Source organism: Schistocerca cancellata, chromosome 3, assembly GCF_023864275.1.
Source record: "Schistocerca cancellata isolate TAMUIC-IGC-003103 chromosome 3, iqSchCanc2.1, whole genome shotgun sequence".
NCBI lineage: Eukaryota > Metazoa > Arthropoda > Insecta > Orthoptera > Acrididae > Schistocerca > Schistocerca cancellata.
This window is the reverse complement of record NC_064628.1, coordinates 545,540,969-545,568,426: the sequence shown is the minus strand read 5'-3', so window position 1 is coordinate 545,568,426 and position 27,458 is coordinate 545,540,969. Positions and strand designations below refer to the sequence as shown.

Sequence of the window (27,458 nt, the reverse complement as noted above, 5' to 3'; positions counted from 1 at the left end):
ATACCCTATCTGACAAGTTGAGTAGCCTTGCCAGTGTTTTGCAGAGTTTTGTGATTATATCTGCGTATGCTAAGTGGCAGATGTTGACCAGGTATGCTAGTGCCATGTTTATTCATGCTAGTAATAAAGGAGAGACGTGTCCAGATAATTGCCACTTGTCTTTGCACACTGGGTGTTGAACCTGTCATTTTCTGGAGCTTGCTAGTGGTCTTGTGCAGTAAAGGACAGAACTATTTTGACACTGTTATCGCCAGTCTTCATTGCAGAATAGCCCTGTGCCAAAGTAAACAGCATAATTTGCTGCAAACCATATATGACTAGAAGACAGATGTAAAATACGTAGTTTTTGCAAAGGCCATACTATTTCCAACCATGTTCACCTGTGGAATGCCAAAAAGAACTTCACCTGTGACCAGTAAAATCACAATCATTTCTTGAAACTCTACAACCAATACATGCTTTATGTTCCAGATTCCAGGAGGGACAAGTGCCACCTCTTTCAGCCCTTCCCCTGTGATCCTTCCCTTCCTGCTGCAGACAGATACATCAACATGCATACAGCCGCTTGTGCTATGGTTACTCACTCTCATTCCTGTTCCTGCACAAATGGATAGAGAGAAAGATTACTGCCTTTATGCTTCCATATAAGCCATGATTTCTCCAGTGTTGTGTTCATGGACCTTACAGGAGATGTATGCTGGTGGCAGTAGGATTGTTGCAATCTGTAGCAAATGCCAGTTCTCTGAACTTTCTCAGTAATGCTTCATGAAGAGAATCTCCTCTTGCCCCTAGGGATTCCAATTTGGGTTCATAGAGCATTTACATGATACTTGCGTATTGGTTGAATCTACTGGAAACAAATCTAGCATTATGCCTCTGAATTACTTTGATGCCTTCCTTTAAGGTGACCTGCTGAGGCTCCCATACACTTGAGCAGTACTCAGAGTGGATCATACTAGTGTTCTGTAAGGTGCCTTTTGTATAGATCAGAGGTTCCCAAACTTTTGTTTGTCACGCCCCCCTTCTAACGAAAAAAAAACCTTCCGTGCCCCCCCTAAAAAAATAGAGAGATTTTTATTAATTATCAAGAAACTATTGAATAATTTGTGATGGTGACGTCATGTAACATGGTGGGCCATTAATGTATCGAGTCACAGTTATTACGTCATCAGTCTAGTCTAGTGATTATAAGCCACTCCTAAAGTAAAGAAAGTCCTTGGTAAACAAGGAATAATATTTGCGATCTTTGCAGATTAGTGGATGTGGGCCATTATTTTAAGTTGAATATAGCTTATTACTTTCACTCGTTATCAAAAATAGTCACTCAGTCACGGTGTTAACGAACATCACTGATTTGTACGCCTATAGCACTCCCCATTGTCATTGCGCATAGGTTGGCATTTATGTCAACGACGACAGTTACCGAACGGTGACAAAGGCCCAGTTCCCAGAACCAGACAAAAAATAAAAAATAAGTTTTACGAAATAATTTTGCAGACTACACAAAACTTTAAAAAATATGAATAAAACAACTTCCTTACCTTGATTACATTCCCTTGCTGCACATCATTTCTTCACCAGTATACGATTCTAGGACTACTCTTCGCTTGCCATATCTAGGATAAACTTTCGCTGTGTCTTCATCCAGAAGAAATACTATTATTAGTTGAAATAACATACCACATGTAACATCAGAATCCATAAGGATCACACGCAGTATATATATTTTAATCAGATTCACTATGTTTATTTTATATTGTTTCTTCGAAATAGTTTTTTATAATTTTATAGTATTTCCTACATGTAAGGATAGTTAGGAGGAAAATAACAAGTTCTCTTATAATGTGACGTATTTATTATAAAAATATTATTTCCACACACATATGGCAAGAAACAAACAAATAAATCAATGTGAAGGATGAGCTTGCATATTTTTTACAAGATTTAGAATTCTTGGCTGAATAGTAGAAACTGCGCAACATAAATCATTGGCAATACTGAGTTTGCTTCTAAGCTTATTTTTTATCGCCGCTACTGCTGAAAATGCTCTTTCGCACAAATAAATGCTTGAAATTGGTAAATACAGTTTCAGTGCTTGTTCTGGTGTGCTGGGATACACCGTGAGATATTTCATGCAAAATAAAGGCTTATCCATCTTCTCAAAGTCATACTTTGCTGCAGAATCATTTTTAATTTCTAAAACTTCCTCTTGTAGTCTGTCTGGCAACACATCCACGTCAACGTGAAATGGATCCGTCACTAACCTATAATAAATTTTACCATCACAACTGTTAGGGAAGTATCGTTTGAATTCATCAATGAGGTGCTGCAAATGGTTCATTATTTTACTCTTAGTATCAGTATTCTTAAAATCGTTTTGAAAGCGGGCTTCTTCCAGGATTCCAAACAATCTGGGAAAGCAAGAATAATTGCAGGCTAAAATTTTACGTTTCCATAGTTGCAACTTATCAGTAAACACTTTGATGGCATCCCAATGAATAATTATGTTTGACTCTCCACCTTGTAATTTCAAATTCAACGTGTTTAAAGATTCGAAAATATCTGACAGATAAGCCAATGCAACATGAACACCGGGCTTTCTAAATGCAACATACTATTCAGTTTGTTTGTTATTTTCCAACAACTGCATCACTTCGTCTCGAAGTTCAAATAATCTTCCTATCATATTTCCTTTTGAGAGCCAGCATACTTCTGTATCAAATAAAAGTGTTTTATACTCTGCTCCCAAGTCTTCACAAAGAGCTGTAAATAACCTGGAATTTAACGCACTCTTTTTAATATGATTCACGATTTTTATTCACAATTTCAATACATCATTGAGTTTCTTTGGAAGTGTCTTAGCTGCCAATGCTTGACGGTGTATTACACAATGGATAGCAGTAACACTAGGGTTTTTTTCTCTGACCATTTGCACGAATCCTGAGCGACATCCAAGCATTGATGGGGCGCCGTCTGTGCGTACGCCTATCAGTTTCTGCCATGATAACTCATTTTTACAAAAGAATTCAGAGACAGCTGCCGTTATATGAATTGCTTTTGAAGTTGTCTTTAACTCTGTAGAAAACAGCAACTCTTCTTTAATTGCTTCATTTTCTATATAGCGAACAAAAGCTAGCAGTTGGCAACAATTCGCAACATTGGTACTCTCCGTCTAACTGTATTGCGAAAAACTGCAATTGTTTGACGGCCGTAACTAATTGATTTTGTACGTCTTCGGCCATATCATCAATCTGACGTTTCACAGTATTGTCCAAAACCGGTGTTTGTGAAAGTTTTTGTTTACTTTCTAACCCAAGAACAATATCAGCAGGTTTCAACAAACAGGGTTTGACTAGTGTCTCTCCGATAATATGACTTTTCTTGGTCCTTGAAATAAGTAGCGAAAACTCATACGAGGCTTCCAATCCCTTTTCTGATGTCTGAGCGAAGGATCCAACAGTGTCCAACTTCATTCGTTTCAAATTATCACATTTTGCAGCAAAAAATCCCTTCAGCTTCTCTTTCAATGCACCATGCTTTGCCCACAAATGGCGTTCCAGACAAGAAGGTCTCATGGAATCATTGCTCAATACCTCGTACCAAATAAGACACTGCGGCTGGTCAACACCATTTTTTTGTATAGAAGCAAAACCATATTTGATATAATCATCATTATATTTACGTTTTTTCGCGACACTCATAGTGAAGTAAAAAGAAAACAAGAAGTTAACAGTATAATTTCGTGCTAACACTGATTTTACTGAGGCACAACTGTGAAAGATTCAACGCGATTTCAGCAAAATCTAATACATCTTATGTGTCAACAACTGCAAGCAACCAACTGAAATAAAGCACCTCAGATGAGTGCCTGTGAGGAGTTGGGCGAAGAGCGGGGAAGCCCAGCCGCATCGCAGGTAGTCAGTGCACTGTCTGTCTGCAAGCTGGTGGCCGAGCAGAGCTCTTGCTGGGAGAAACGGGCTTTTCCCGGATTAGGGCAGAAACAGCTCACAGGCACCCTAAGAATTTGCTACCTGTTCTGCGGTGCTGTTTTGAGCAGTGCAGCCTGGGGTTTTATGCGAAAATCGTTTTCGTGCCCCTATATTTCGTTACTTATAAACGAAACGTTATAAGTTTTGAGATAACATCAATGAATTGGTTGTCAAATTTCACAGTAATTAAGTAAGGTCATGGATACACCTCACACATCGCTGGAAACTGTGCACAGTGCCAAGCAGTTATCTCTGTACTCATACCAAAAGAAGCCATTGTCGCAGCAAAGAATGTACATTAATTTAAATGAAATTATGCCATATTTCAAAAAGGCAGAAGAAAAATAACTGTTTTGTCAGATAAGTAATCCGAATGAAAGAGCTGTAGTACTGACCGTTCGGGGGGGGGGGGGGGGGGGGGAATCCTCACTAATGGACTTCATTGTCTACCTAGCTGGGTTATGTTTCGTTGTTACCAGACACGACAATGTTTCCAGAACGGCATGAAGTACTCTGCTCAGAACGAACACTTGTACTAGTTTTGCATTCACGTCATGCACATTTTTCTGGTGACAAAGGGCATAACCCTGGCGTCCAAATTACGAACCCGCCAGTTCATTTGAAGTGTATACAGTCTATTAAAGTCACTTTAATCGCATCACATGGGGATCCGCGGGTTGACACGTTCGTAATTTTGAGAGTTTCTGTATGCGACATTCTAAACGTGATCTTAAAAAGCTGTATGTTCTAGGATAGGTTATTGAGATAGGATTGCGGGAAGTGGGACGCCAAACGATTGCATTTAGCACCTTAATTTATCATTAATACCTGCACATTCATTTTTATTAAAATATCGATATTACAAATAAATATTAGGTTTATACCGCTAACTCCACCCGCGCCCCCCTTGCAACATCATCACGCCCCCCAGGGCGGCATGCCCACCAGTTTGGGAACCTCTGGTATAGATGGACTAAAATTTCCTAGAATTCTCCCAAAAAACCAAAGCTGACCATCTACCTTCCCTACAACTGAACTTGTGTGCTCATTCTGTTTCATTTCATTTCACAGAGTTACATCTAGGTATTTAACCTGTGCAATAGTGTCAAGCAGCACACTTCTGATACTGTACTTGAACATTACAAGATTGTTTTCCCTAGTCATCTTCGTTAACATACATTTGTTTTTCTATTTAGACCAAGCTGCCATTGATCACATCAGATGGGAATTCTTACTTCTACAGTCATTCAAAGGTGAGACTTTCCCATACACTATGGAGTCATTAGCCAACTGTCATAGATTGCTGGTGACTGTACCTGTTGGATTGTTTATGGCTGTAGAGAACAAGAGCAGTTGTGTCACATTTCCCTGGGTCACTTCTGACGTTGCCTTTGTCTCCAATGAACACTTACCATCCAGGACAGTGAATTGGGTTCTAGTAATTAAAAGTGTCTTCAAAACACACACATATGAGAGAACCTATTCCATGGGCGTGGATCTTTGTTAACAGTGTGAGTGTGGTACTGTGTCAAACACATTCCAGAAATCAAGGAATCTGCAATCTGCCTGTTGCCTGTCGGCCATGGTTCTTGGGATTTAGTGTGAGAAAAGTGCAAGCTGAGTTCTGTAAGCACGATGCTTCCTGAGTCCATGTTTATTGTTTATAGAGTCTTTTTCCCCTCAAGGAAAATTATTATATTTGAGCATGAAATATTCTGAAGAATTCTCCAACAAACAAACGTTAAGGGTATCAGTCTGTGATTTTGTGAGTTGTTGTTGTTGGGGTCTTCAGTCCTGAGACTGGTTTGATGCAGCTCTCCATGCATTTTGTGAGTACCTATACATAATGGCCCGTCCACACGCAATGATGTGTCTGCGCAAATGTCTGCGCACATCACATCTGCGCAGACAGATCGTTGCGTGTGGACAGAAGATTTGCACCGACCTGAGGTGTGTGCAAACCTGGAAGTTGGAGTTGGAGGTTTGAGCGAAACCTCTCAAATCTGTGGGTTCAAACCACATCTGCACAGACAAGTTGGAGCGTGTGGACAGGAGATCGCCGCAAATCTGGTGCGAAACAGCTGTTTGCTCAGTCTAGTGTTTGTATTTGTGCGCACAGGGCATTAAAATGACTGATACTCGTAAGTGTTCTCGAGAGTTTGTAAGTGAATTCATTGAAATATATAGAAACCACCCACGTTTGTGGAAGATTAAAAGTAAAGAATATAGTGACCGAGACAAAAAGACAGCAGCATACAATGCTCTAATTGAAAAATTGCGGGCAGTTGACGCCTCGGCAAACAGAGAAACGGTAATAAAAAAAATAAAAAAAATTCGTTGCGAACTGGCGAAATTATTTGCAGATGGATGTCGAAACTTATAATTATCTCTTAAAGCTTGTAACCCCTCATATTATGAGAAAAAAATACTTGTATGAGAAGGGCAATTTCTCCTCATAAACGGCTGGCGTAACATTAAGATTCCTAGCAACAGGAAGGAGCTACAAGGATTTGGAATTTTCAACTGCAATATCGAAACAAGCGTTGAGTAAAATAATACCCAACACATGTGAAGCTATTTACGCTGTCCTGAAGGATGAGTTCATGAAGGCAAGTCAAGTCAGTGAACTGTTTACCGAAAAGAGTTAGTTCAGAAATCTAGAAGATCTGGTGTAAGAGTAGATCAAGGATACCAGCCAACGTTATGGTATTTTGATCTGCTTGGCTTTCTTAGTGATCAAGAAACGCCAAGACCAAGCAGGAGTACAACTGAAGATGAAATTTGAGTGTCAATGTGCCAGGAAATGGAACACGAGGTAATGTAAAACAAAACAGGTTCGCCCTGCAACTCTCGCAGTAAATGTACGTGAGAAAACTGCTTTCGCTTTAGCAGCCACTGTCTACACCATTTTGTGACCACCTTCTCTGTTTCCTACGGTTGGTCTGAATGTTTTTTGCAACACAAGTTGCGAACACAGACCACAACAGAACTTCCTCCATTTCTATATTTCAAAATGATTGAATTAAGTTTTTGACGTTTACGGGGAGCGTAGTCGCTTGCCACTGATATTTCTGTTCTACACCGACAGATGGCGGGCGAGTAGTAGATTGGGGTTTGTGTCGTGTGAACGCACCACATTTGCAGCGATCTTTTGCATGTACAGACATCTGCGCCAATGTCTGCGCAGACAGATTGTTGCGTGTGGACCGGGCTTAAGGGATGCACCAGTCTTTTTATTTTTTTATTTTATTTTATTTTTTTATTTTTTATTTTTGCAAGCCTGAATGATAACTGTTGACTGGTAGACATTTGGAACTTAAACAAATAATATTAATAGTACAAGCAAGTATAAAATCTAAGTCTTGCATACATTTTTATTGCAGAAAGATAATTCTGCTAGCACAGTACTGAAAAATTGAACTTCATCTGTTAATTGTCACAGATACAGGTTACAGAGTACATAATATAGCAAATAGCAAATTATGTTTTCAAGAGAAGCAGTTTGTAGTTCACAGCTAATAGACTGACTCTCAGGAATAACACACATACATCCAGTACCTTGTACTTCTTCATAGTGTTGCTCATGTTCTGTTCTCCTCTGATGAAGCCATGATTAGTGAAGAAGAAGACACAAAACGCATGCTGCTGGCAAGGGAAACTCCTCATCGCACCCCACACTGATTTAATGATAAGGTGGCCTAGTCGATAGTCCATCAAAAACTGGACACAGATCAAGCATGAAAACAGGAAGAAGGTGTACTGAACTGTGAAAAAAGAAGCAAAATAGAAACCCTTGTGGGGGTTAATGCAGAGCTCTTGCCAAATCCAGATTTTCAGGCCAACTACATGCTGAAGTTACTACAGGTACATTTATGACCAGAATGTTTTCTCCAGCTAGCTTCAGTAGCATGCTGAAACTTGTTTGTTTTGTACACTTCCATTCACCAATATCGAAGGGCGACAAATAAGCAAAGAGTAGTTTTAATCTAAATGTGTTATCAGTCCAATATATACTGTTAACTTAAAAAACATATAAGAAACTGGAGATTCTAACGCTAATGTCGCAATGAATATACTGACTTATGGTATAGTAGAGCATTGATTATTTACATGTCAGTCAAGCAACAATTACTCAACTGAACTGTTGCTTGTGCATGCCACCTTCTCCCTGCTGTAGTCTTGCCCCTCTCCCCATGCCCCTTCCCCCTCACTGCAATGATGCCAAGTTGTCGTTCGCTCTCTGTTACAATCGCGTGTATTACCTTTTCTGCATAAAATAAACTTAAAATATAAAATGCCTAATTATAAATGTGTTGTTGTTGTTGTTGTTGTTGTTCTTGGCCAGCCGCAGTGGCCGTGCGGTTCTAGGCGCTGCAGTCCAGAACCACGGGACTGCTACTGTCACAGGTTCGAATCCTGCCTCGGGCATGGATGTGTGTGATGTCCTTAGGTTAGTTAGGTTTAAGTAGTTCTAAGTTCTAGGGGACTGATGACCTAAGATGTTAAGTCCCATAGTGCTCAGAGCCATTTGAACCATTTTGTTGTTGTTGTTGTTGTTGTTGTTGTTGTCTTCAGTCCAGAGACTGGTCTGATGCAGCTCTCCATGCTACTCTATCCTGTGTAAGCTTTCCCATCTCCAAGTAATTACTTCATCCTTCTGAATCTGCTTAGTGTATTCATCTCTTGGTCTCTCTCTATGATTTTTACCCTCCACACTGCCTTCCAATACTAACTTGGTGATCCCTTGATGCCTCAGAACATGTCCTACCAACAGAACCCTTCTTCTAGTCAAGTTGTGCCACATATTATTCTTCTCCCCAATTCTGTTCAGTACCTCTTCAGTGTTACGTGATTGATCCATCTAATCTTCAGCATTCTTCTGTAGCACCACATTTCGAAAGCTTGTATTCTCTTCTTGTCTAAACTATTTATTGTCCATATTTCACATCCATATTATGACTACACTCCATACAAATACTTTTAGAAAAGACTTCCTGACACTTAAATCTATAATCGATGTTAATAAATTTATTTCTTTTGAAATGCTTTCCTTGCCACCATTGCCAGTCGACATTTTATATTCTCTCTACTTTGACCATCATCAGTTATTTTGCTTCTTAAATAGCAAAACTCATCTACTACTTTAAGTGTCCTGTTTCCTAATCTAATTCCCTTAGCATTACATGGTTTAATTCGACTACATTCCATAATCCTCGTTTTGATTTTGTTGATGTTCATCTTATATCCTTCTTCGAAGACAGTGTCCATTCCGTTAACCTGCTCTTTCAGGTCCTGTGCTGTCTCTGACAGAATTACAATGTCACCAGCAAACCTCAAATATTTAATTTCTTCTGCATGGATTTTAATTCCTACACCAAATTTTTCTTTTGTTTCCTTTACTACTTGTTCAGTATACAGATTAACATCATTGATAGGGTAAATCCCTGTCTCCCTGCCTTCCCAAAACCCTTTCATGCCCCTCGAGTCTTATAGCTACCAGCTGGTTTCTGTACAAATTGTAAAAAGCCCTTCACTCCCTGTATTTTACCCCTGCCAGCTGCAGAATTTGAAAGAGAGTATTCCAGTCAACATTGTCAAAAGCTTTCTCTAAGTCTACAAATGCTAGAAACATAGGTTTGCCTTTCCTCAATCTATTTTCTAAGATAAGTCATAAGGTCAGTATTGCCTCACATGTTCCAGCATTTCTAATGAATCCAAACTGATCTTCCTCAAGGTCGACATCTATCAGTTTTTCCATTCGTCTGTAAAGAATTCGTGTCAGTATTTTGCAGCCTTGACTTATTAAATTGATACTTAGGTAATTTTGACACCTGTGAACACCTGATTTATTTGGTATTGGAATTATTATATTCTTCTTGAAGTCTGAGGGTATTATGCCTGTCTCATACAGCTTGCTCACCAGATGGTAGAGTTTTGTCAGGGCTGGCTCTCCCATGACTATCAGCAGTTCCAACAGAATGCTGCCTACTCCCAGGGCCTAGTTTCTACTTAGGTCTTTCAGTGCTCTGTCAAATTCTTCATGCAGTTTCATATCTCCCATTTCATCTTCACCTACGTCCTCTTCCATTTCCTTAATATTGCCATCGAGTACATCGCTCTTGTACAGCCTTTCTGTATACTCCTCCCACTTTTCTTCTTTCCCTGAGCTCTTGATATTCATACGAATGGTTCTCTTTCCTCCAAACATCTCTTTAATTTTCCTGTAGGCAGCATCTATCTTACCCCTAATGATATATGCCTCTACATCCTTACATTTGTCCTCTAACCATCCCTGCTTAGCCATTTTGCACTTCCTGTCGATCTCATTTTTGAGACGTTTGTATTTCTTTTTGCCTGATTCATTTACTGCATTTTTGTATTTTCTCCTTGCATCAATTAAATTCAATTTTCTTCTGTTACCCAAGGATTTCTGTAGCCCTTGTGTTTTTACCTACTTGATCTTCTGCTGCCTTCACTACTTCATCCCTCAAAGCTACCCATTCTTCTTCTACTGTATTTCTTTCCCCCATTCCTGTCAATCATTCCCTTATGCTCTCCCTGAAACAGTGTACAATCTCTGGTTTAGTCAGTTTATCCAGGTCTCAACTCCTTAAATTCCCAACTTTTTGCAGTTTCTTCAGTTTTAATCTACAGTTCATAACCAATAGATTGTGGTCAAGAGTCCACACCAGCCCCTGGAAATGGCTTACAATTTAAAACCTGGTTCCTAAATCTCTGTCTTACCATTGTATAATCTATCTGAAACCTGTCAGTATCTCCAGGCTTCTTCCATGTATACAACCTTCTTTTATGATTCTTAGCTCCAATCCATATTCACCTACTATGTTTCCTTCTCTCCCTTTTCCTACTGACGAATTCCAGTCACCCATGACTATTAAATTTTCGTCTCCCTTCACTACCTGAATAATTTCTTTTATCTCATCATAGATTTCATCAATCTCTTCATCATCTGCGGAGCTAGTTGGCATATAAACTTTACTACTGTGGTAGACGTGGGCTATCTTGGTTGCAATAATGCATTCACTATGCTGTGCGTAGTAGTTACCAGTGCTCTTATTTTTTTTATTCATTATTAAACCTACTTCTGCATTATCCCTATTTGATTTTGTATTTATAACCCTATATTCATGTGAACAGAAGGCTTGTTCCTCCTGCCACCGAACTTCACTAATTACCACTATATCTAACTTTAACCTATCCATTTCCCTTTTTAAGTTTTCTAACCTACCTGCCCGATTAAAGGATCTGACATTCCGTGATCCGATCCGTAGAATGCCAGCTTTGTTTCTCCTAATGATGACCTCCTTCTGAGTAGTCAACGCACGGAGATCCGAATGGGGGACTATTTTACCTTCAAAATATTTTACCCAAGAAGACGCCATCATCATTTAACCATACAGTAAAGCTGCATGCCCCCGGGAAAAATTATGGGTATAGTTTCCCCTTGCTTTCAGCCATTCACAGTTTCAGCATAGCAAGGCTGTTTTGGTTAGTGTTACAAAGCCAGATCAGTCAATCGTCCAGAGTGTTGCCCCTGCAGCTACTGAAAAGGCTGTTGTCCCTCTTCAGGAACCACACATTCGTCTGGCCTCTCAACAGATACCCCTCCGTTGTGGTTGCACCTACAGTACGGCTATCTGTATCACTGAGGCACTCAAGCATCTCCACCAATGGCATGGTTCATGGTTCATGGGGGAGGGGGGGGGATAAATAAGAGATTAAACAATGATTAGTAGAAGATGAATCTGTAACCACGTTAACAACTGAGTACAAGTTTGGTAAGTCAACCAATATGGGTATATAAAAAAAATGCGTGCATCACAAATGTTATATCTTAAGATTGATACTGCTGATGGATTTACAAGTTTTCCATAAACACAGATCTATATGATGCTGTTTATAGGTGTTTTTCACAAAAAAGATTACAAGGAGAAACTGTCTCTGGTCCTGTTCTACGAGAAAAGACAAATCAATTTAATGAAAATATTGAGAGGCCATCAAATTTTAAAACAAGCAGAAGCTGATTAAAATCCGTTAAGTCAAGGCAGTGCATTCTTGAGCTTCAAGTACAAGGAGAAAAAACTGTGTGCTGATTATTTAGCAGCTGATTGTTTCAAATTCAAACTGAGGGATGTCTGGATGGAGGGAAGAAAGTTATGCTCATGAAAATGTTTACAATGTTTATGAAACTGGGCTTATTCAAAAAACTTTGCCAAGAAAAGCTCTTGATTAATGTCATGAATTAGCAGTATCTGGTCATAAAATAAGCAAAGATCGTATTACTGGTTTAGCTTGCACTAATGCTGCCAGTAATCACCGATTTTCCAATGCTTGTCATTGGTAAAAGTAAGAAAGCGTATTGTTTCAAACAGATTCATATGTCTGCGATACTTATTGATTACGCATCACAAAAGAGCATCTGGATGGATAGTACAATATTCATTGAAAGGTTTTTTGAAATTTTTTATCCTCTGTGAAAGCTCATCAGTTCAAGAATGGCAAAAAAGAGAAAACATTTCTGCTCTTTGACAACACACCAACTCATCCATCATGAAATATCTTAAATGAAAGGGACAAGTTCATAAAAGTGATGTTTTTCTGCCTAATGTGACATCTTTATTATAGGCCATTGATCAAGGCATTATTGGGTAGCCCATTGATCAAGGCATTATTGAAACTTGCAAATTGTGTTACAGAAAAGAATTGTGCAGTAAGCTATTGTCAAAAAGAGAAAGGCAGGGAGTAGAATGTCTATAAGAAATCATAAACATACTGATCTAAAAGGTGTGTGTGTGTGTGTGTGTGTGTGTGTGTGTGTGTGTGTGTGTGTGCGCACGCGCATGTGTGTGTTTGTTTGTGTTTGGAGCTTATGAGCACTCAACAACGAGGTTATCAGTGCCTGAAAGATGCGCCCTACATGACCAGAGCAGCATGGAGTAGTGAAAAACTGTGGGATAAAATTTTGGGTTTTATAGAAAAGTTCTTAACGTATAATTGAAAATGACAAACAGAATGATACATCCAAAATGCTCAATATGCTAAAAGAACTCAGTGTGATGAAGATGTTAAAGAATTGTTGAGTGTCAGTGATGCAGACCCAGGACACCAAATAATGCTGGATAGCGAAATTTTAAACCTCATCACCAATAAAGCTGACATCCCCAGAATATCATCAACTAATGGTCCAGAAAATGAAGATATCAAAATAGCGCTCACTTCTGAATCATTCAAGAGTTTCGATAATGCCTTGCGGTGGTTTGTAGCGTAAGATGAAAGTGACCAATATCAGATATCTTTCCTGTAAAAAAATGTGTGATTTAGCTGCCCGTAAGTAAGTAGATGTGTTTAGACAGACCAAAATTAAGGCCTTTTTAAACATTAATTGTATCCATATGTACCATATGTGCAAAATGCATATGTATTACATATTTTTGTTTCCTAGGCTGTGCTACATACATGCCCAAGGTAGTTGCCTTTGTAACAATAAAAGAGATTCCAGTTGTTATAAATATATGTAGTTTTTATTGGTAAAGTGGTAAATAAAGTATACAGTTTGATAATACGAATAAAACAGCTTTCTGAACACCCATGACCCCCAGTTAGCTCAGATAATTAATACTCTTCTGTACTTATATAACAACTAAAACAATCATTTTTTGACAAAATAATTTAATTGGATAGATAAAAAGTCCACTCACCAAGCAGCAGCAGAACACACACATAAAAGAAGCTTGTAATTAGGCAAGCCAGTGGCTCCTTCTTCAGGCAGAACGGTTGAAGGAAAAGGACTGGAGAGGTCTAGCAAAAGGGGTAGATTTTGGGAAAGTCGCCCAGAACCACGGGTCAGAATAGACTTACTTTATGGGATGAGAAGGACTTTTGGGAGACTTTCCCAAAATCTATCCATTTTGCTAGACCTCTCCAGTCCTTTTCCTTCTCCCTCTTCTGTCCATTTCAACTGTTCTGCCTGAAGAAGGAGCCATTTGCTCCAAAAGAGTGCCTAATTACAACCTTCTTCTGTGTGTGTGTGTGTGTGTGTGTGTGTGTGTGTGTGTGTGTGTGTGTGTTCTGCCGCCTCTTGGTGAGTAGATTTTTCATCTATCCAATTAAGTTATTCTACTATACTTAGCAAAAAAATAGCCATTGATCACTATAGGGAAGAATGGCTTTTGCATTGCAAGCACATATTTAAATACACATCATGTTCAAAAAAGTGTCATTCTTTGCAGCAGGGTAAGTGGATAGACAAGTTAATGTTTCACATACCGTAGAAATAAATGCTGTAATTTCCGGAGAACATAGGGAGAAGCAAACATCTTTTTGCATGTACTGATGATGTTTTCTGTCCATTTGAGATGCTTATCCAAAGTAACATCCATATTTTTCACCAATTTCTGTTATGATACTGAGTTCCTGCCAAGAAGAGTAATGATCAGTTAGTGCCTGGTGAGATATGAAAATTAGGAATTTGTTGCATGCCCACAAACACCTGCAAGGCATCCTTCTATGCCGTCCTGTTTATGGGCCATCAAGAGTAAACCTTCCTGCCTACCCAGGATCCCACACCTCTTGTTTCATGTTCATTGACATCATGGGTCAAGACACTATCCCCATCCTCTGCAGCAGGGGAATCCAACCATTTAACTTACCTGAGACACAGTGGAAGAAGGCAAATATTTTTGATCCACATGTAATATACTTAACACTAAATATAATCACTGAAAAAAAGAAAAAGAAAAGATGGGATGGACCAAAGAGAGAATGCAACTGTGTAGTGGGAGCTTCAAAATGAAAATATTCAATTTATTGTAAATTTACATAAACCAATTTTATTTCACCAACCTTATGACAGGTGCTCCCATCTTGTGCCACAATGGTATGTACTTTGGGTCACAGCTCGGACAGCCCTGCTCTACAATCTCAACACCTTCTCTCCAATCCACTTCACATTGTTTCCTTAGCCCAGCTGTGCTGCCTTCCTGGACACTGACATTGACCTATGGAGTGACTCCATAAAAATCTCTGTCAATATGAAACACACTAACAGTCAAAAATACCTCAGTTTTTATAACTGCCATCCAGTTTACACTAAAAGCTGTCTCCCTTACAGTCCAGCCATGGGTGGATGGTGCATCTGCAATGAAAAGCAATCCATGGCTCAATTTATTGAAAGTCTTAATATATCTTTACAGACAGGCAGTCCAGATGTGGTCTCCAGATAGATTACAGTGCCATATCCAAACTTGGATCTAATCCTCTGACTACACTCATATCAGTACTCATCATCGCCTCAGACTGGAACAACATAACTAAGTCCTTTGACTACTTACAAGGGAAACTCTCCCCTCCCCTCCCCCCCCCCCATATTTAGTGGTAAAATGGTCCATTGGATAGTCCATCAATAACTGAACACAGATCAAGCATGAAAACAGGGAGAAGGTGTACTGAACTCTGAAAAAAGAAGCAAAATAGAAATGGTGAACTGTGCAAGCTTGAGATGTGCAACATCAAGTGAATTGCAAAAACAACGGCAGTGTAGTTGTGTGGTCACAGTGCTGCACTGTGGTGCGTGAGATCCGTGTTCAAATCTCCCTGGTGCCTCACTCCCACAACACAATGACAAACGCCTTTGTTTTAATAATGTCCAGCCCAAATTCTGTATTATTTCAGTGACACTCTCTCCCATATAAACAAGTACATGTCAGAGTTGAGCTGCTTCTTTCTTCTAGTTCACAAAACAAAGGGCTTATCTGGAACCGAAGTACCATATGGGACCTTAGCTAGTATTCCTGAAGTCTCTGTTTTACTCCAGGTCTTCCTAGCAACCTCCTTGTGGGTCCAGGGGTTACAATAGGTCCAAGGTATTCCTGCCTGTCATAAGACGGGACTAAAAGGAGTCTCACATGCTTCGGCCTTTATGTGATGGTCCCCTGTAGAGTTTGCCTCCGTTTTTCAAAATTTTCCTGAAGAGCGAGCCAATTGGCGTAGGGTGCCTTACATGGTGCATAGTGTCCATCATGTGCTGAGACCTCTCTCATCCTTCCTCGACATGGGTCTGCACTTCCGCTCATTCTCCATCTGTTGGGCTAGGTCACCCTCCTGGGTGCATTTTCCTCCATCCTCGGTGCAGTATCACTTTCTGCTCTGTCGATGATAATGAACTTCTTAGCTCATTTGCGCCTGATTTCCAGCACGGTAGCCAGTCCGTTGTGATGAGGCCGCCATGTACCCTGTTGGTTGTAGCCCTTTGACCACACAGGGATCGCTTTGCTGATGCCTGCGCCATTGACGTATGCTAAGGAGTAGGTGCCCGTTACCCTGGGGTATCGGGACTCCCGGCAATGATCATCCTGCCAGGTGGCCTTTGCTGCGGCTGGGTGGCACCAGTGGGGAAGGCCCCTGGTCGGAGTGGGTGGCATCAGGGCAGATGACGTGCCATGAAGCGTAGTACGTTATCTCTTGCTGTTGGTCAAACACCAGCAGTCTCTGAGTGATCAAGGTCTAACTTCAATGCTAAGAAATATGACTGCAAATCGTCCCCCCATCCCATACGCCCCCCCCCCCCCCCCCTGCCACACAGTGGGGGGGAACGCCAGGCTAAGGATGGCAGCGAAACTTATTCACCCTGGTACCTTGTATGTACGAGAGTTGACGGGGAATCTTTCTTGTCAATGAAACCTTAGCTTTTTGTGGAGCATGTAGAGGACAAGTTTGGGGAGGAGGGCTTGTCCAAAATGCGGTCAGGATTGGTCTTGATCAAAACAGCATCCTCAGCCCAGTCACGGGCACTACTCACCTATGACAAGTTGGGGGATGTTTCTGTTTCCATCACGCTCCATAAGAGCTTAAATATCGTCCAGGGTATCATATTTCACAGGGACCTTGTTTTGCAGTCTGGCGATGAGCTGCATGCCATTTTAGAGCGGCGAGGTGTCCATTTCATCTGGCACGTCCACTGGGGTACGAGGGATAATCAGGTTGCCACTGGTGCCTTCATCTTGGGCTCCGAGAGTGACACATTACCCAAGAAGGTGAAGCTGATGGTCTACTGCTGACGTAAAGCATATATCCCTCCCCCGATATGGTGCTTTAAGTGCTGGAAGTTCGGCCATATGTCTTCCCGCTGTACTTCCAGCATCACCTGTTGGGATTGTGGACCTCCTTCACATCCCAATACTCCCTGTGCCCCACCTCCCATATGTATCAACTGCGGAGAGCACCATTCATCTTGCTCACCAGACTGTAAGATTCTCCAAAAAGAAAGAAAAATAATGGAATGCAAGACCATGGACCAACTGACCTACACTGAGGCTAAGAGAAAATATGAGAGGCTACATCCTGTGCATATGACATCAACCTATGCTGCCACTATGACAATGGTTCTACCATCTTCTGTTCCCATGCATACAGTTCTCTCTCAGAGCTGTCAGACTCCACCTGCCCCCTTGATGGTGGGGGGCACTTTCCTCCCTGTTGCTACTGCACACCCTACTTCAGGCGCAACACCCCCCCCCCCCCCCCACCCCAACCATCTGGGACGTCAATCCACACTTCTCAGCCAGAGAAGCATAAGTCTTCTTTGGCTCCTCTCGCCAGGAAGGGATCCCTTGGGTCACTCCCTTCCCTGGTTCCTACCAGTGGCGAAGCTGACACCCTCCAGTGGCTGAAGCAACTTCAGGTAGCTGGTTGTAGGGCTTCACGGTCCTCCTCAGTCCCTGAGACTGAATCAGTGAAGCCCTCCCAGCTGGACAAACCTAATGAGCAGCGAGAGAAACCTAAAAAGAAAAAGACCCCCAAGAACCAAGTCACTGTGGTGACACCCACACCACCACTACCTACAAGCTCTGTGTCTGAGGATGAGGTGGAGATTCTGGTGTCTCCTGAGAACGATTGTGGTTCGCGTCCGGTCCCTTCTGTCTGAACTGGAGTCCTTCCTGTTACCACCTCTCCTTGAGGTCCATTCACATATACCTCCATGGTGAGCTGGGCTCTCAGACACAATGGATGTCGATCGTACAGTACTCATCTCGTGGCAGCAGGTGACCATGAGGCATAGACTGCCTCATTGACTGTTTCCTGCCTTCCCAGTGTCATGATCACTTAATCTTCCAGTGGAATTTCAGTGGGTTTTTCCACCACCTGGCTGAACTATGGCAACTCTTAAGCTTTACACCTACTTTCTGCATTGCCCTCCAGGAAACCTGGTTCACGGCAATGTGGACCCGTGCCCTCCTTGGCTATAAGGGACATTACAGGAGCCGTAGCGACTATAATAGAGTGTCAGGTGGAGTCACCTTCGCCAGCTTAAGCGGAAGTGCTGACAGCATCTTAATTCCCTTTGCTGCCTGAGCAACACCAGCTTGGGTGCAAATTGCTCTACACTGCTGCAGTTCTACAGGGCCCTTGTTTAATCCCACATTGACTATGGGAGTCTGGTTTACGGTTTGGCGGTGCCCTCAGCGTTGCGTTTACTCAACCCAGTGCACCACTGTGGCATTTGCCTAGCGATGGGAGCTTTTAGAACGAATCCGGTGACCAGTGTCCTGGTGGAGTCTGGAGTCCCTCCATTGAAGGTTAGGCGTGCAAAACTACTCACCAGTTACATTGCACATGTTCGTAGTTCTCCTGTGCATCCAAATTACCGTCTCCTTTTTCCAACCATGGCGGTTCATCTCCCGCATTTGCGGTCCAGGTCAGGGCTTAAGATTGTGGTTCGCGTCCGGTCCCTTCTGTCTGAACTGGAGTCCTTCCTGTTACCACCTCTCCTTGAGGTCCATTCACATATACCTCCATGGTGTACACCTAGTCCACAGATTCTTCTGGACCTTTTGCATGACCATAAGGACTCTGTTAACGCTGTGGCTCTCTGCCATCACTTTCTCTTGGTTCTCGACATGTACCGGGGCCATGAAGTGGTTTACACCGATGGCTCAATGGCTGATGGTCGTGTAGGCTTTGCGTATGCTCATGGAGGACATATTGAACAGCACTGCTTGCCAGGTGGCTTCAGTGTTCTCACTGCAGAGCTGGCGGCCACATCTCTTGCTCTTGAGCACATCCGCTCATGCTCTGGTGTACTGACTCCTTGAGCAGCCTACAAGGTGCTGCATGCCATATTAGAGCGGCGAGGTGTCCATTTCATCTGGCACGTCCACTGGGGTCCGAGGGATAATCAGGTTGCCACTGGTGCCTTCATCTTGGGCTCCGAGGGTGACACATTACCCAAGAAGGTGAAGGTGATGGTCTACTGCTGACGTAAAGCCATATATCCCTCACCCAATATGGTGCTTTAAGTGCTGGAAGTTCGGCCATATGTCTTCCCGCTGTACTTCCAGCATCGCCTGTTGGGATTGTGGACCTCCTTCACATCCCAATACTCCCTGTGCCCCGCCTCCCATCTGTATCAACTGCATAGAGCACCAACCTACATAGGTAGGAATGATCATCAAAATAAAATAAGAGAAATCAGAGCTCGAACAGAAAGGTTTAGGTGTTCATTTTTCCTGCGCGCTGTTCGGGAGTGGAATGGTAGAGAGATAGTATGATTGGGGTTTGATGAACCCTCTGCCAAGCACTTAAATGTGAATTGCAGAGTAATCGTGTAGATGTAGATGTAGAACCAGTGCTACCCTCACCATCTGTTGGTAGCGTCTATTCAGGATTCCATCTATGCCCTGGAATGGTCCCGTCGTTCAGTGGTGTTTGTGTGGACACCAGGACACATCGGAATCCAAGGCAACGAACTTACCGACAGGCTGGCCAAACAGGCTACGCAGAACCCGCTTCTGGAGATGGGCATCTCCGAAACTGACCTGCCTTCTGTCTTATGCTGCAGGGTTTTATGGCTTTGGGTGATGGAATGGCATAACAGTACACACAACAAACTGTGTGTCATTAAGGAGACTACGAATGTGTGGAAGTCTTCCATGTGGTCCTCTCACAGGGAATCAGTTTTCCTCTGCTGGCTCCGCATTGGCCATACATAGCTAACACATGGTTACCTCCTTCGTCGCGAGGACCCACCTCGGTGTTGCTGTGGCTCACAAATGACGGTCATCCACCTCTTGCTGAACTGCCCACTTTTAGCCGCTCTATGGTGAACTTTTAACTTTCTCAGAACCCTACCTTCGGTGTCGGGCAACAATGCCTCAATAGCAGTTTTAGTTTTACATTTTATTCATGATGGTGGGTTTTATCTTTTGATCTAAGTTTCAGTGCATGTTCTTTGTCCCTCTGTGTCCTCCACCCTAGTGCTTTTAGGGTGGAGGTTTTAATGTGTTGCAGAGTGCCTGGCTTCTCCTTTTTATTCTCATGGTCAGCCAGCCATGGTAATCTGCTGATGTCTTCTACATGTTTCTTGTGTCTCTCTGTGGTTTTCTTGTCTGATTTTGTCCATTTTAGTGTTTGTTGCCCTTCTGTCATTCTTGTGTGTTGTTTATTGAATTGGCCAGCAAGGTCAATGTCCATTGCTTTCAAAGACTTATACACAGGAACAATGTGCCATAAACGGTGATGATGATAACGTTGCCTAGGCATTGCAGAGGTATGTTAACACAAAGTGAACGTTGCAGGTTTTTGGCTTATGGCTAAGTCAAACTATGCTTTATTTTCATTGGGTGGGATGTAACCTTGTTACAAATTTTGACCAAGACTAGTTTGTAGTGTATTAATTTTGCAGAACTTAATTGTATATACGTCAGCTACACTTTTTTTTATCTATTATTCGGCAATCCATTTCAGTCTATATTGCACCATCTTGAGGCTGTATGTATTACAAAGGAAATAACTTTGCAGAGAGTGCATTACCAATACACATGTACTCATATTGAAACAGCATTGTAATAGTACTTACGTAACTTGTCTCCATCATAGAAACATATCTTTACATTGTGACCAGTTCACGATGTCCAAATCTTACAAGTTTTTTCCCCACCAGCTCCAAAGATTTTGTTACAAGCAGCATTATAAATCTAACATTTCAACTGAATTCAAGTAGTATTAATGAACATATTTTTTGGTGATCAAATGTGACCTGTGCAAGAATAAGCCAATTCCAGCATGTGACATTACAGAAACTGCATGCAGATCAGAATAATTTGAAAAAACATTAGTATGGTTCACACAAACCTACAGCAGTATCAACAAATGAACAAAGTAAAATGATGAAAGACAATCACTCAGCTGTGGATGATGATGGACAGTGATTAGACAACGTGTAATAAATCAGAAAACTGCCTTAATATAACACCAGAATACACCATTCTTAATGGTGCGCTATTATTTGCAAATGAGTGGTTTTGTCTTTTTATTTTTGTTGGTTACTTCCATCCTACAATTTCTATGATCATAAGATGATGTTTCTTGTGATCTGTATCAATAAATTTTGTCTTTTGTTTGTTATAGGCCTTTATACTGCTCTCAATAATTTCCATATACAGCTAGGTAGTGTTTATCATTGAAAGTGATCCATTCTTTTCTGTATTTGTAGACAATAGACAGTATACAAGTGACAAGTGCAATATTTCTGTTGCAGGTACTGCAAGTCGTTATGGACCTTGTTATCTGGTTCTATTTATGACATTTCTAGTGATGCTGTTGATGATGAGCTTGATAAAGCCCTGCCTCTTTTAAAAAATGGGTTGAATTACTATAAGAGGGCAAAAGAACCATCTGATGATCTCCTAAAATCAAAACTTTCTGCTCCAGTCTTTAAGTTTGTTACCACATTAGGAAGTTTTCTGGTAAGACTTTTTTATGTATACAGCAAAAAACATTATGGCTGCATGTAGTACTTTATCAAGTCTAGTAGGCAAACTAGGGAGTATTTTGTGCAAGCCTCTTCATCTGTATGTAACTACTGCACTCTATGTCCATTTAAACCCCCTAAACCTCATCCTCGCCTACTTCTTCTTCTCTTGCATAACATTGTCCTCCAGTTTGTTTTTCTTGTATAAAGCCTCAGTATATTCCTTCCACTGTCCAGGTTTCCCCTCTTTGGTTAGTAAAGGTTTACCATCTCAACCATTGATACTCGTGCAGCTGCTTCTCTTTTCTCCGAAGATCTTCAATTTCTCTAAAGGTAATGTCTTTCATTCTCATGGTTATGCGTGGTTCTAAAGCCGTGCATTTGTCCACTAACCATTACTTCATAGCCATTTTGCAGTTTCTGTCAATCTCATATTTATATTCCCGTTCAGCTACTTCATTTTTGTATTTTCTCCTTTTGACAATTATATTCAGTATCTCCTGTTGTGTCCAGGGATTTCTACTAGATTGTGTCTTTTTATCTGCAAGATTCTCTGCTGCCTTGCCTATATCATCTCTCGAAGCTACTCATTTGTCTTTTGTTGTATTCCTTCCCCCATTTCAGTCCAACACTGCCTACTGCACCCTCTGATATTCTCACAATTCTCACTGTCAACTCGTTCCTTCAATTTGTCCAGGTCTTATCCCCATGATTTCCTGTCTTTTGCAGTATCTTCAGTTTTTACCTGCAGTTCATATCTTACAAATTGTGTATAGAGTTCAAATCTGTCACCAGAAATGTCTTGTGGATTTAAAATGTGTTTTCAAAATATTTGTTTTGTAACCAATCTGAAATCTTTCAGTGCCTCCAGATCTCTTCCATGTATACTTCCTTCTTTCATTACTCTTAGACCAATTGTGAGTGGTGATTAAATTATGATCTGTGCAATATTTTAGCAGGCAGCTCCATCTTTCATTTCATTCCTGGATTCTATATTTTCCTACTATTTTTCTGTCTTTTCCTTTTCATACTACCGAATTCCAGTCACTCACCACAATTAACTTTTCATCTTCCTTGTTCTTGTGGTCTTCAACCCAGAGTCTCCATGCTACCCTATTCTGTGCAAGCCTCTTCATCCCTGAATAAGTACTCCAACCTACATCCTTCTGAATCTGCTTAATGTATTCCTCTCTTGGTCTCCCTCTACGACTTCTATCCTCCATGCTGCCCTCCAATACTAAAGTGGTGATCCCTTGATGCCTCAGAACATGTCCTACCAATTGATCCCTTCTTCTAGTAAAGTTGTGCCACAAATTCCTCTTCTCCCCAATTCTATTCAGTACCTCCTCATTACTTATAGTACCTCCTCATTAGTTATGTGATCGATACATCTGATCTTCAGCATTCTTCTGTAGCACCACATTTTGAAAGAAGTCTTGTTCCTTGTGCCATTAAACTTCACTAATTTCCACTATATCTGACTTTAACCTATACATTTCCCTCAACCATCAGAATAATTTCCTTAATGTCATCATACAGTTGCCCAGTCTCCTCTGCACTGGCTAAACTAATTAGCATATTAACTTGTACATCTGTTGTGGGCATTGGCTTCCTGTCTATCTTGACTACAATAATGTGTATGCTATGCTGTTCATAGTAGCTTACGCATATTCCTTTTTTCTTATTTATTATTAAGTCAACTCTTGCATTACTCCTATTTGATTTTGTGTCAATAACCCTGTACTAACCTGACTAGAAATGTGGTTCTTCATGCCGTCACACTTCACTAATTCCCACTATATCTAACTTCAACCTGTATATTTCCATTTTTAAATTCTCTAACCTACCTACTGATAAAGGAATCTAACGCTCTGACCTGTAGAAAGACATTTTTATTTTTCCTGATGATTACACCATCCTAGGTAGTCATCACCCAAGAACTGAATGGGATCTATTTTACCTCTGGAATATTTTACCCAAGAGAATGCCATCAGCTGTAGTTTCCTCTTGCTGTCAGCTGCCTGCAGTACCAGGACAGCAAGGCCATGTTGACTAATGATACAAGGCCCTATCAGTCAGTCATCCAGAAAGTTTTGCATACAATTACTGAAAAAGGTAGCTGTTCTCCTTGGTAACCATGGGTTAATCTGGCTTCTCCACAGATACCCCTTCATTGTTATTGAACCTACAGTACAGCTATCTGTATCAGAGGCAAGTAACACCCCATCTTGGCAAGGTTCATGGCACATGGTTGGGGGACTATAGACTTAAACTGTATTCAATATAATCTAATCCCTATTGCTTTTATTACATTAAGAACAATGACAAAGGACCTGACAGTGTTCAGAAAGGATAGATTAGATACAGTCGATGGTGGCATGTTTGTTGCTGCTACGAGAATAGACTGAAAAGTAAGGCACACTTTCTTGTAGAACACGAACAAAAACAATTAAGAGAAGACAGATGTCAATATTCAGCACTCTTTCTTTTTCTCCTGGGTCGTAATGAAGGACCCATGACTCAGTCCCCATCGCAGTACTCAAAAGGAAGTTGCCTCCTTCATTACAGTAGCACTGCAAGAATTGCTCACAGCATTCCCGTCAGCGCTGCTTGGTTTCATCTGTGAGACACCGTGGTACCCATCATGCACAGGTTTGACAGTATCCTAATTATTTAATAATAAAGCTGACACATTCCTTGGGTATTCCAATATGGTTTGCGATTAGCTTTTGAGTGATTTGCTGCTCATTTGGAATCAAATCATCGATGAGTTTGCGATGTTCATCGCTTGTGACAAGGATTGGATGTCTGCCACATGTTTCATCAACAATTATGGCTTTTCTGGGCTCGCAACCATGAATTGTTATTATCCATTGATCATCACAAAAACAGCCCTTAAATGATGACGAATCTCACTAGCAGTCGTCTGCAGCTCGTGGTCTAGTGGCTAGTGTTGCTGCCAGTGGGTCACAGGGTCCCGGGTTCGATTCCCGGCCGGGTTGTGGATTTTCTTTGCCCGGGGACTGGGTGTTTGTATTATCATCATCATCATTATCATCATCATCGTCATTCATGACAATGGATCCATTGGACTGTGTAAATAATTGAACTGTGTAAAAATTGGGACGTGATACGGGCACTGATGACCGTGCAGTTGAGCGCCCGACAAACCAAACATCATCTTCATCACTAGCAGTCACTTTTTCAACAGTTAAAAGTTCAATAACAGCATGCCGTTTAAGTCATGATAACATAGCACTAGAATCCATCTCCATACTTCCACTACTCAATATACTGTGGATGAACGCAAGACATTCAAACTGTACATGTGTATAGAGGGGGAAGCATTTCTCAAGGTCATTAAGTCATATTGTACAAACCTGTGCACTACGTTTCAGCCTATCCTTGTAGAAGTAGTTCATCTTGTAGTGAAAATATGATGTAATTGGATAGGTAAAAAATCTGCTCACCAAGTGGCAGCAGGAGAACACATATATAAAAGATATTAAAGTTTGCAAGCTTTCAGAGCCAGTGTCCTCCTTATGGCAGAAGGGTTGAAGGAAAAGGATTGGTTAGATTCGGGACAAGGGGTAGATTCGTAAAAGTTCCCCAGAATCCCAGTTCACATCCGGTAAGTCTTTCCTGACCTGATGTTCTGGACGACTTTTGCTAACTCTACCCCTTTTCCTAAAATTCACCAGTCATTTCCTGTCACTCCTCTTCCTTCCCCTTCAACCCTTCTGCCAGGAGGAGGAGACTCTGGCTCTTAAAGCTTGTAAACTTCACATGTGTTTTCCAGACACCACTTGGTGAGTAGATTTTTTTTATCTATCCAGTTACATTTAGTTAGTATGGGTAGAGGTAATTCTTGAGAACTGGAATAAATTGATAATTGATTCCTTATACTGATCCCCTGACTCAGATTACACAGTGCTGAAAGATTTGAAGAAAATTTGAGTATGATCTCAAATAGCTATCCTACTCATACAATTATAGTTGGTGGTGATTTCAATCTACATTTGATATGTTGACGAAAATACATGTTGGGAACCAGGCATAAAACATTGTTAATGATTGTGCTAAATGCTTTCTCTGAAAATAATTTTGAACAGTTAGTTCATGAGCCCACTCACAGTTTAAATGACTGCGAAAACCTCTTTGGCCTTATAGCAGAAACAATCCTGAGCAAATACAGGGTGAATCATGAGAACAGGGACATACTTTGAGGGGTGATTGTGTTAGTGATTCTGAACAAAAAACTTCATATGGACATATGCCCTATTACAAATGGTTTTTGAGATAGAACACATTTAATGTACATTGTTATTTATTTTCTATGTTATTCAAATGTTATCATTCCGTACAACATACCACAGTAGTCTAGGGGAAGTTGAGGCCAACAATTTGCTATAGGGCATCTGTGGTCTGTGAAGTTGGAAAACTGCCTCAGATTGGCTTGCAAAAAGTACCTAAGCTACAGTGTGTATACATCGTGTGAGATTTAAGTATTTTCACACTCTCTTCACACACACACACACACACACACACACACACACACACACACACAAATTAGTCCTAGAGAAAAAAGTAATAAGGTCTGTTTTGTAGGATATTTACACTGTAGCTTAAATTTGTACTGTGACAAGTTTTGTCTGGAGGGCATGGTTTTGAGTTATTCAAGAAAAATGTGCAAAAGTGATGTTAAATGTGTTCTATCATGGGAACCATTTAGAATGGGGCACATGTCCGTATGAAGTTTTTTGTTCAGGATCACTAATTCTATCACCCCTCAAAACATATACCCTTCCTTCTGACTCAACCTGCAGGGAGTATTAGGGTGGATACAGGGACTATGACCACAAGGTCATTGTGGCCAGGGTGGATACCATAACACTCAAACCACCAAAAATAAACACAAAATATTTCCATAAAAAAAGCAGATAAAAATTCGCATGACCTTCCTGATGGACAGTCTCCATTCCTTCCAAACCATCTATGTAAGTGTAGACTAGATGTGGCTTAAATTCAAAGAAATAGTTAGAATTTGTACCAAAAAATTAACAAGAACTGACTCACCATGGTACACAAGAAAGGTCATAACGCTTTTGCAGAAGCAATGAAAAACACATGCCAAATTTAAAAGAAGGCAAAATTCCCTAATTAGTGGAGTTTTATGGAAGGTCAGAATTTAGCTTAGACTTCAATGCAAGGTACTTTTAATGGTTTCCACAATGGAACTCGCTCTCAAAATGTGGCAGGGAATCCAAAAAGATTCTAGTTGTAGGTAAAGTACATCAGTGGCAAGATACCTCCACTGTGCAATAGTGATGGTAACGTTACTGATGGCAGTGCCGTTAAAGCAGGGTTACCAAATACATTTTTCTGAAATTCCTTCATCAAAGAAGGTGATGTGAATGTTCCAGAATTTGAATTAAAAACTGCTGCCAACACGAGTAACGTAAAAATAGGTATCTTAGGTGTAGCGAAGCAGTGTAAATTACTTACTAAAAGCAAGTCTTCTGGTTCAGATTGTATGCCAATCAGATTCCTTTCAGATTATGCTGAGCTCCATATTTAGCCATCATATACAACCACTCACTCAATGGAAGATCCATACCTGAAGACTGGAAAGTTGCACAGGCCACACCAAAACTCGAGAAAGGGAATAGGTGTAATCCGTTGAATTACTAACTTGTAACTAT

General features: G+C 40.9%; 1 protein-coding gene across 1 annotated transcript in view; it reads left to right on the top strand.

Annotated features, from left to right (window-relative positions):
• The window catches only part of LOC126175382 (nucleoporin Nup188), a 294,589-nt gene that overhangs the window by 13,003 nt on the left and 254,128 nt on the right, over positions 1–27,458 (top strand). The window contains exon 2 of the mRNA XM_049922156.1: positions 21,544–21,751. Coding sequence (XP_049778113.1) covers positions 21,544–21,751 — 208 coding nt within the window. The remainder of the gene's footprint in view (positions 1–21,543; positions 21,752–27,458) is intronic.